The sequence below is a fragment of the Vulpes vulpes genome, chromosome 5, assembly GCF_048418805.1.
Source record: "Vulpes vulpes isolate BD-2025 chromosome 5, VulVul3, whole genome shotgun sequence".
In the NCBI taxonomy this organism is placed as follows: domain Eukaryota; kingdom Metazoa; phylum Chordata; class Mammalia; order Carnivora; family Canidae; genus Vulpes; species Vulpes vulpes.
This window is the reverse complement of record NC_132784.1, coordinates 13,579,354-13,591,607: the sequence shown is the minus strand read 5'-3', so window position 1 is coordinate 13,591,607 and position 12,254 is coordinate 13,579,354. Positions and strand designations below refer to the sequence as shown.

The following is a 12,254-nucleotide window of genomic DNA, read 5'->3' as shown; positions in this document are numbered from 1 at the left end:
AGTTTCAGAAACCTACAAAACTTCTGAAGATAGGTGGTGGTGGTGCATTCACATTATTTTCAGAGGTAATTTGACCATTTCACAAACAAATTCTAAATCAGAAATTTATGTAACCCATACTTAAATTAGCAATGGTTGGCAGCACAAAGCACATACCATCTTGAGATCATTATATGCACTTCTGTGTTTTAGAATGAGGAGCCGGTGTTTTCTAGAGATGGCAGCAAATTCTTTATGACAGTTCCTGTTAAGCAGGGGGGCCGTGGAGAATTTCACCACATAGCGATGTTTCTTGTCCAGGTAGGTGCTGGCTTCTTTCTATTCGGTGTCATTGTGGTACAATTTTGTGACATATTATGAATCTACAGTTAATGCCTGTGAAGTTCAGCCATATATTTAACCCAAGGACTACGTTTTTAGGAAGAGGATTCCCCTCCATAGCTACAAGTTCAAACTGTACCTTCCCACAAGAGTCTCAACACTCAACAGAACTCAGTGAGTCATACACGTATGCTAAGAGGTGAGGGCCTTTGGAAATAGAATTGAATACATGAAAATTACCCAGCCCCTACTTTCATAGACTTGAGGACAATCTAGAGAAAACTTTTCATTCAACAAATACATATTTTTTATTTTGTACAAGCAGTATTTCAAAGTGCTACAAATGTTTTAAATACTTGAAGCAAACTACATGTCCATTGAAAAGTTGGATATATTATGGTAGATGCTCATAAGCGAATGTAATGCAGATTTGAAAAACTAGGATAAAGAGAGACTGTGCTAAATTTTTATAGACTTCCTGATAAAAAGAAGGAAAGGGTTATTTTTCCTTTAAATTGCAAATGAGTTTACAGTTAAAAGTTTATAAAGTTGTATCCAATTACTAAAAAATTAGAGAATTTAGAAATAGTTGAAATATGACAAGGTTAATGAATCAATTTGAATGTAATGGCCAGTAACAAATATTCATGAGAACTAGTTCCCTTCAAAATCACATAAATAAACATCCTAGTCTCAGGTAAAAGATAATTTATAAAGATAAAACTTTGTGGAAAAATTGGAATCCTCTAGGAGAGTTTCCAAACAAACTAGCCAAGAATCAATTTCATGCTTACAAAATATAGAGTAAAAAATATAAATGTGCCAAAAGATCCCGAAACAACCTAGCTACTTTTATGTCGTTAGAACCTTTAAGCCTTGTGCATATTCTTATACTTTTATCATTATCTACATACATATTTATGTTCAGCAACTCAGTGCCTTGAATTCTCAAAATCTTATATCAGTAGTTTAAAATTAAACACTTGTCTAAGGTCTGTACCTATTAAAATAATTGTCATGGCTTTAATTTTAATCAAAGCTGAAATAAAAAATTTGAGACGTGTATAATGTCCAAAATAGAGATGTAGATTAATTTTCATAGTATATCATTAAGTTGGAAAAATAGGTTATAGACTAATGTATAATGTGATCTCATTTATGTTCTAAATAAATATATTTATATATGCATAAATTTTCTGACAGTTTTATATCTAACTTTTAAAATGATTAAATCAGAAAGGTATGACTAAGGGAACTCTTTTCTTTTTTTTTTGTTTTTGTTTTTTATTTTTTAATGTGAACTGGAGGAAGCTTCACTAGCAAATTGCTCTACCTGATTAACTCTTGCTAGCTAATAGTCAACTTTGTTATCATAAATAGGAGAGATATTTTGGCCAAAAATAATAAATCACACTTTCCAAATCTTAAAAGTGAATGTAGCATTTTATTAAATTTTTAAATTGATTAAAATTTTAAAGGCCAGTATTTTATATTCAAGAAATTGTGTGAAAATCCAGGTGGTCAAAATTAGATACAAATTGTAAATATTTATAAGACAGAGAGTGAAAGATAGGGAAAGATGTGTAATACATCTTTTATATATACAATTCCAGGAAAACAATCTATTCAACAAATTAAGAAGAGAAATAGTGTCTTTTAAAAGTGTGGGACTGGCTGGGAATGGGGGGGTGCTGATGCTGGTATGTAGGAATCAAGATATTTATGAATCAGCAGAAGTTCCTTTATAAGCTTTAGGAAGAAATACCTTCTGCCCCCAATCAAATAGTCCTGACATGTGTTCTAATTCATTATTACAAAAACTTCATAGAGCAGATGTGTTTACTTTGTTCCTCTTCTATATGAAGATTATAACAAAGCTTTCCTTGAAGTAGAAGATATTTTGATCTATTCTAGTGGCAGTTCAGAGAATTTGTAGCTTGTCTCACTGAGAAATAAACATGACTGAATGATTATTTATGGATATTTTGGCAATGTTGATGAAATAAATCTACTTTGCTCATGAGTTAGAGGTCAGTGGTTAGATAAATGTAAGTTATACCTAAGTCTACACACACACACACACACACACACACACACAATCTGAAATAGTTTGAATTCCTTTGCCTCAATTTTTAAAATAGCTTATGAAAAAGCTCTTTTATGAATCTTTTATGATTACCATAATGACACGTATATATGTATAAAAATGTGTATGATTCTAAACTGAATTAAGTGAACAAATTTAAAATCAAACACAATCTCATCACCCCATACTCTTACAGTATAAATCATACTTATTTCTAATATATATTTCTAATTCCTTTTAACATATCTGCGGTATTTCTAATACATATTTCTAATTCCTTTTAATATTAAAAACTATGATTTTCTCTTAAATATTGTAATCATAGCACATATATATTTGTAGTATTTAAGGAATAATCTATAAATATCTTCCATTATTTATTACATTCTTAATATTTAATATTCTGAAGTATGGTTTTAATATGTATGTTATGTACGTTCATTCTGCCAACTAGATTTACTATACTGTATTTAAATGAATCAATTTGAATCATCATTAAAGTGACGCTAGTTTTGATACTAGAGATTATTCAGAGATAAACATTCTTATACATACTTATTTGTGATTATTACCACAAATATATATGTGATCAAAAGATACCTAGGCAAAGCACATATGTATTTGTTTAGTTTTTTTTTTTTAAAGATTTTACTTATTTATTCATGAGAGACACGGAAAGAGAGAGGCAGGGACATAGGCAGACAGAGAAGCAGGATCCCTGTGGGGAGCCTAATGTGGGACTCAATCCTGGGACTGCAGGATCACACCTGAGCCAAAGGCAGACACTCAACCGCTAAGCCACCCAGGTGTTCCATGTTTAGGGTTTATTAAAATACTTTATTCATGAAAGACACCGAGAATCAGAGACATAGGCAGAAGAAGGAGCAGGCTCCCTGTGGGGAGCCCAAAACAGTACTCGATCCTGAGACTCTTGGATCATGCCCTGAGCTGAAGGCAGATAGTCAACCACTGAGCCACCCAGGCATCCCTGTTTAGGTTTTTGATATGGAGTGTCAAATTGGCTCTCTAAAATAGTATACTAAAAAAATAAAAATAAAAAATAAACATTGAAAAATAAAAATAGTATAGTAATTTACAGTCTAACAGCAATGCATTACCAACATTGATGACTTTTCACCCCCCCCTTTTTTCCCTTGACATACTGAAAGTAAGAATTGACAGAACAGAGATTTTGATGGCCAACAATCAAGATGACTACCCTAGCAGTATCTGATGTCTAGCTATATTTGAGAGCTTCCTCACTGAATGAAAACAAATTTATCTGTTTGAAGTATCTTACTAAATGAGATTAGTAAATTTTTACAAACCCTTTTCCTTTTCACAATGACTATGTAGAAAAAAACTATTAATTAAGACCAGGCTATAAAATTAGTCTTTCAGGTTATTTTCATTATAGAGAGTGATGGTTGTCATTACAGATACTTTAGTGGGTTTTTTCATATTTACAAAGTTGATTGATCCTTACTAATTTCAAAAAATACAAGTAGAAATAATTTATGTGTATCCTCCTTTTAGACAAGATTATAATTTTATGTAAACTAGTATTTCATTCTAATATTTTAAATTCTAATTGTAAAGCATACTTTTCCCATAATGCGATGAATTTTTGAAAACCAGTTCTTTAGAAGATTAATATTTAGTTGACTGGATATAGATAGTTAACCAGTATTAATTTATGTATAATCTGTAGCAATTTGCTGTAGTTACATCTGTCACTCTACAAAAAGCTACGTTGTATTATGGAGTATTTATTTAGTTTTGATTAACAGAACTGGAATTCCTCCATCAAAAGTAAAATATTTCTAAGCTTATATATACATATATATATAAATGAACATTTGGCAAAATGAACAGCTATTAAAACCATACTTAAGAATAACATTAAATACTAAGTCTAAATAATGGAAGATATTTATAAATTATTCCTTAAATACTACAAATATATAAGTATGTATATATACATTAATATATACATATATTATTTAATTTCTAGATGATTTTCAATTTGAGTATGTGATAGCAGAATTCCTCTATTTTTATATGTTGCATTAAAACAATATTAATATAAATAAAAACTGGCTTTTCTAAAAATCTATAAAGTAATTGTTCTTTTGAGTAGAATATACAATATGCAATATTAACATCAATTTATATACTGCCTAAATCAAACAATGATGTAAAACTTCTTTACTTCAGACCATTAAACTTGTGATTGCTTCAGAAATCTCCTTCCTCATCTCTCCATAGTATTTCTTATGTAGACTTTAAACTTCTGAACTGCCATATTTGGAACTCTAATATCTTGCATCCTGTAATGCAGGCTGCAGTTAAGTAAAGGGTTTTTGACAAAGACATGGCTACTTTTTTCTCTCAAATATGAAGTAAGCAGAGTTTCAATCATGTTAAGTGGTTCAAATTCATAAACATAAGGAATTGCCCTGTCATATTCCTAAATTGTGTTAAATGAAAAATTATATATGTTGCTGAATCCATTCTCTTTCTGTATGTAGCAATACAAAGTATTGCTCATGAGAACTGATGATTTCACTTGGAACAATTTTAAATGCATTCGTTACAAATACTTTAGAAAATGGCATGCCCCCAATTCACAATTCTATCACGTAATCAACCCAATAATTTTTTTATTAAATTTCACTATTGTATCTGATTAGAACATTGTCTGAAAACAATTAACTCACCTCATGTGATAAATAGATAGTAAATTAAAGCATGCTATTTTTAAGCACTACAAAATTTTACTTACTTAGAAGCTGCAGAAGTTCAAAAGAATTTTTAAGAAATTTGAACCGTATATAATCAGGTAAAAAGCACATGTATTATTAAATTTTCACTGATACCAACATCTTCCAAATTTTTAAATATGAATATAAGATTATTTTTTCTGAGTAAGAGAAAATCTATACTAATTTGAGGAGAGGTATCTGATGTGTAATAGTTTGATGTCATATTCTCAAATTTTATTTTATTTGGGAATAAAAATACTTTATCTGCATCCTAGATTGTCATCCCTCCAGTGAAGGAAATCACTAGTTCTACTACTGTTTATTCTAAAATTAAAAGTGAAATACGAGTTTAAAGTACATTGCATGTTGCCCTTGTCAAAAGCCCACTGTGCTTTCTTATTCATAATCATTTTTCTGTTCTACCAAGTTAATATAGTAGAGACTGTGGTTGCATGGAAATAATTATTACTGTACAGTAAAAAATGATTATTCTTTCCTTCTCTGTTAAATTATCTTAGCTGTGATTGCTTGTCCTTTGAAGGTGGATTTAAAACTAACTGAGGTATAGATACCTCCCTCGAGCAGACTAGCCAAGTTCCTTGATGTTTATGTTGAACTTACTGTATGGCCATCTACCATATTCTGATTTGTATTAGAATTATTTATCTAAGGTCCAGATCAAAAATAATATGCTCAATGCTATGATAAAATCTGATATGCATTAGTAGAAAATAGTTGAGTCTTATAACTGTAACTATAGAACTATAAAAGATAAGCTATGTATTACATGTGAAATGAGGTTCTACTTAGTCCACAACCCAGATTTTCCCTGATAGATAGAAAGCAAGCAGGGCAATTACAGATGAAGTGAATCCGATGGTTGTGAGGCTGTTGTTAACGCTTCTAACAGGAGGACTTTTGGTCCTAAACTAGAAGCATAATATTTTTATGCTAGATGGATCACTGAAATTAATAATGTGGTTTTTAATCTTATGTATGTTGTGTTCATTGTCTCAAAGCACAAGATTTTTGCTCATGATCACTTTTAATGTGGACACTTTTAATGTGGACACTCTTCTACCCTTAAACACTTATCTACAAATAACAAAATTTTCTGGAAAAAAAAAAAGAAAATATAGTCAAGCTAGAAATCTCTGAGCCAAAAGCCTCCCTAGGTATGTACGAATATAGAGCAGAATTTCTTTATCTTTAATGTTTTGAGACATTGTTCATCTTAAAATTGGGCACCAAAGATGCAGTAAAACCTTAAGATCTTAATATCCTGTCCTTGGCTCATTCAAAGCAAGATTTAAAAATGAGTAAGGGAAACCATCTATGGGATGTTGACCTGTGGGAATCTGGCTATTAAATATGTGATTTCAGAACTCTGTGTAAGTCTTTGGTCTATCTCAAATCAGAGAAATTTAGTTTCATCTTTGCATTTATACTTTCATTCAGCAAATACTTGTAAAGTGCTGTAATGTGTCAGACAACATGCAAAGAAAAAAGTTAAAAATAAGGAAGTCATATATTGTTGTCAATGTTAAAAAGCTAGAGGTCTAGGGAACTCCCTTTAAAAACAAGGAACAGATGATTTAAGGAGATGTCAAAATACAGACATAAGACATAGAAACATTTTTGAAGGCAAATTATCTTACTACATATACATAGTGGAGTAGAGTGCCCTTTTTAGTTTCTGCTTCCAATAGTATGTGAAAGTTGATATTGTAATAAAGCTCTCTGTCAAAAACCCCAGATTATAGACATATTTATACCAAAAACACGTGAATTATTACTCAGCTAGTAATATATTTCATTCTCTAAAGATAATGCAAATGAATTAGAGGTGAGTTCCAACAATTATAATTGTACCAAAGTCACACACTGGGAAATTAAAATATAATTTCTACATTATTCATGGATTTAATAGAAAATATATACATTATATTATGTACATAAATGTTATCGATAAAAGGAAATATGGAATGTATAAATTAACATTCAATATCAGAATTTAGAAAAAGAACAAAATAAATTCAAATGAAGAAGGTAGGAAATGAGAAATACAATAGAATTCAGTGAACTATAGCAAAGGTAAAATAATGAGGCATAGCAAAACAAACACTTGGCTCTGCAAAAAATACTAATAATAATTAAATGTATCATGTCTATTAAGTTAGCTTAAAAAGTAGAAAAACTCAAAGTAATCAAAAGGAAGCATAACTGAAGATATTAAAATGTATTTTAAAATAGTATTAATAACTTCATGCCAACAAATTTGAAAACTTGAGTAAAATGAATAAATTATAAAAAAATTACCAAATCTAAGAAACTATCTGATTGTCCTATATTATTAAGGAAATGGAACAGTGTTTTAAAATGTCTTCACATTAAGTATAGGTGGTTTTCAAAGTGGGATCTACCAAATATTCAAAATATTCAAGAAGCACACTCTTAAATTATATAGAAACACATTCAGAAAATAGAAAAGATGGAATATTTTTCAATGTATTTTATGATACAGGTTATCGTCTTGTATCCCAAACCAAATGAAAACAGTATGAAGGACAATTACACGTCACTTAAGAACTCCTAAACCAAATAATAGCAAATTGAATTCTTCAGTGGATTAAAAAAAATAACTTATTTTTCACATAAGAATTCTAAGTTTGCTTAAAATGTAAATATCTATATCATAATTCAATGCATTTGCCTCTACATGAAAAAATCATCTTATAGATGCAGACAGCCTCCAATAAATTCTACAAAATACATATTCAAAAACTTCAGAAATTTGTTAACAAAGACAAATTCTTTAAGCTGATAAAGGCATTCACCAAAACCTTAAGTAATTTAGCATAGTCTACAGTGCACCACTAGTTAATCTTCCTTTTAAATATCAGCATTGAAACTTTATATATTGACAGATGGTAACCAGACTTAACCTGGGGATCATTTCCTAATGTGTAAAAATATTGAATCACTATGATTTACACCTGAAATTATAAAATATTTTGTCAATTAAGTTTAAATAAAAATAAATAAAACTTAAAAATAAAAATCACCATTGAGACAAGGAATCAAAGTGAAGGACCTTGACTATGCACAAAACTAAATATGATGGTTTTTAAAAATTGCCACCTAAGAAAAAGAGAAAAAAACAGAGTCATTTCTGGGAATATTGTTGGTGAAAGGAGAGGTGGAAACTAGAAACTAGTGATGGAAATTAAAGACCCTGCAGGGGAAATAAATAAATAAATATAAATATAAATATAAATATAAATATAAATATAAATATAAATATAAATATAAATATATACACACTGTCAGAAAATACGTATCCACTTCTAACAGTGCTGGGGAATAAATTCTTAGAGTTCTAGAAAAAGTATTCCTTAGGGACATAGTTCCTTAGAGTAATAGTAATGTAAGTCTAGTGGGTCATCTAATATTTTACTATCCTTACACATCTATATTCCTAGAAAATCTGAGATCTTTATAAAGAAGAATATATAGCTGGCAACAGACACGCAGACATAATGTATGAGGTTAACAGAAAGTAATAATAAAAAATATTCAATAGATAAAGATACCCCTCCCTCAAAATCAACTATGAAAAAGAATACAGTCATATGATACTCCTGAAAGAATTAAGTATCATTAAATAAATACTTGTATATATAAAATTATCAAATGTGAAATTTAAAACTCAGTAAAGGCTTCATAAAGAAAAGTTGTAAAGCAAATAACAGATTTCAGGAAGGAAATTTAAAAAAAATAGTACAAAATAGTAACATAAATTAATGGAAAGATGATCAAGAGTAAATAGATACCGCTGAAAATATACTAGTGGGTATAAAGCAGGGAAATGAAAACAAATGAATAAACAAATGAAATAAAGTAGAGAGGATCAGAAATAGCTAAGATAGGGAAATACTATGAACTGACATCCAATTGGATTTCTTAAAAAAGAGAAGCAGAAAAGTAGGAGAGAGGCAAAATTTAAAACCATAATCCAACAATAAACTAGAACAACAAAATGGTCAAGAAACAAAAGAGAAATTTGGAGTGGTGGTGGTAAGAACATTATTAAAGTTATTAATACAATAATAATATAAAACTAAGAAACCTAGCAGACTTAAAAACATAAACAGAACATGATATCCATAATAAATATATAAAATACAATAGAAGTTTTCAAAAGGTATCATACACAATAAATGTAATTTGGCTTAATTTATGTACTAAAATTTTTAAGAAAATGTTTTTCAGGGTAGCCCGGGTGCCTCAGCGGTTTAGCATGGCCTTCAGCCCAGGGCCTGATCCTGGAGACCCAGGGTTGAGTCCCAGGTCAGGCTCTCTGCATGGAGCCTGCTTCTCCCTCTGCCTGTCTCTCTGCCTGCCTCTCTCTCTCTCTCTCTCTCTCTGTCTCTTGTGAATAAATAAATAAAATAAAAAAAAAAAAAGTTTTTCAGATTGGTTCTTGAAACTAATGCAATTCAATCTTTTTGAAAATACACATTTAAAACAAAAGGATTTAAAAAGACTAAATCTTGGTGCTAGACAAGAGAGCTTTTATGACCCAAAGCATTAGGAAGACCCAAAGACACTTTAAGATGTTCAAAGGCACAAATCACAATGAAGGTACAATAGTTAAAAATGTCTGTATCTACGTGTTAGATAGTGCAATAGCTACCTTCATAGAGTGGAAATGCACAAAAGCTACTCGGTATGTGGAAACCTTCTTGTACCATCCTTTGTCCAAAGTGAATCACATTATATGATTTTTCTATGTGTGTGTGTGTGTATATATATATTTTTGTTGTTACATATATTTTATTATATATTATATTGTATTCTAATATTAACTACATTATATATTATGTATATATAGTTATAGTTGGTTTTTATCACTAGTTTCTAGTTTTCACTTCTCCCTTCATCAACAATATTCCAATACATATAATATATTATATATCATGTAATATATAATATATATCCAAATAAAAGATAAATCCTTTTCAAATACATAGGGAACACTGACAAAAATTGAACATGCATTAATTATTTTAAAGGCTCAATAAGTTCTATAAAGTAGAAATTGTATGAAAGCATGCTATGATCACAATGTAAATCAAGAATATATTTTTAACAAGTTTTCTGGCTAGAAACTTTTTTAAAGTAAATCCTACTAAACAATTCCTTGGAAAGTTCAAATTTGCAAAATTTATAATTAGTAATAACAAGAATAACACACACACACACACACCCAAAGACAAAACACAGGCTGGTCCAACTGAGTAAAAATGAGAAAGGAAACACATACAATTAGAAATGACTGGTGGGAAATAGCAAAGGACAGTTTAAAGATCCCGAGAGAATATTTTGAAGAACTCTATGCCAATTAATTTGAAAATTTAGATGAAATGAACAATTTCATGAGGAGACACATTTTACCAAAACTGCCCCAAGAGAGACAGATTACATTGACTAATGACATAGAAATATGTCATCAAAGAACTACACCACAATGGAGCACCAAGGCTCACCTGAATTTACAAGAGAATCTTACCAGACTTTCATAAGTAATACCAACACAATTTGAAATGTTCTACAACAGTGCTTTATTTATGGTTGCTGTAAAAGCCTTTTACAAAATTTAATATCAATTCCTGGTTTTAAAAAATTAAAAACAGGGGCAGCCTGGGTGGCTCAGCAGTTTAGCGCTGCCTTTAGCCCAGGGCCTAATCCTGGAGACCCGGGATCAAGTCCCACATCGGGCTCCCTGCATGGAGCCTGCTTCTCCCTCTGCCTGTGTCTCTGCCTCTGTGTGTGTGTGTGTGTGTGTGTGTGTGTGTGTGTGCTCATGAATAAATAAAATCTTTTAAAAATAAAATAATTAAAAATTAAAAATATAGGAATTGGTAGATAATTTCTTAACATGATAAAACATATATGTTTCAGTCCATAATCCAATAGAGTAGGATTCCCATCAAGGTCAGAAACAAGGAAGGATGCACACCATCTCCACAATATTGTGTTGGGAGATATTTGTGTAAATCAGATGAGAATAAACCATAAGCCGTAAGATTTGGGTAAGTAATCAGTGAGATAGCAGGATAGATATTTAGCATATGGAAATGAATAGTGTCCTTATTTGCAAATAATAACCATTTAGAAAGGATATGATTTTTAAAAAGGATATGAAATAGAAAGCTACTCACAATAGCCACAAAATATAGAACACTTGGTAATTAATATGAAAATGAAATATATATAAAATATAAATGTGCTAAATGTACAAAACCTGTATGAGGACAATGCTAAAAGACATAAAAGCTTTCTGAAAGGCATAGACCTGAAAAAAATGGGAAAACATTCCTGTTCTGGGATAAAATGACTAAAGATCAAAAAGAGGTCAATATTAATTATAAATTTTATTTTATACCAATAAGAAATTCTATCAAGTTTAAAAAAAAAGAAATTCTATCAAGTTTTTATGTGCTTGAATGAGAAATGCTTATTTTTAATATCTGGGGAAATCCTGACAAAAATAGAGAAGGGGTGAATTGTAAATAATATGGATGTTACAGAAATCTGTATTTAAGAATGTGTGGTTTTGGGACGTGAATTAACAGAGACTAAGAGACTAAGAGACTAAGAAACAGTATAGACAGCCTAGACATATGGAAATTTAATATCTGATAAAGATGGCATTTCAAAGTACAGGAAAAATGAATTTTTTCATAAAGTAGTCTTGGAAAAATTGAATATCATTAGGAAAAAGATAAAAGTAGATATATGCTACCACCATAATTCTAAAATGATCAGATATCTAACTTTGAGAAATAAAACCTTCCATGTACTGAGAGAAGACATCAATAAATTATTTGTAACCTTAGTTTGAAGAAAGCCTTTAAACTATGCACCAATACCTAGAGACAATATGATGGTAAATTTGATTACATAAAGATTAGAAAAAAAAATTTGTGAGAAATTGTACTATAACCAATGTTAACATAAAACGACAAACCAGGAGAATATATTTGCAGCTTAAGCAGATATAAATAAAGACATAAAAA

General features: G+C 30.1%; 1 protein-coding gene across 6 annotated transcripts in view; it reads left to right on the top strand.

The window, feature by feature from the left end:
• DPP10 (dipeptidyl peptidase like 10) overlaps positions 1-12,254 on the top strand; it is a 1,540,096-nt gene that overhangs the window by 1,470,084 nt on the left and 57,758 nt on the right. For all 6 annotated transcript variants that reach the window (XM_072757585.1, XM_072757584.1, XM_026015550.2 and 3 more), the window contains one exon: positions 193-300. In XM_072757585.1, the coding sequence (XP_072613686.1) occupies positions 193-300 (108 nt within the window). The remainder of the gene's footprint in view (positions 1-192; positions 301-12,254) is intronic.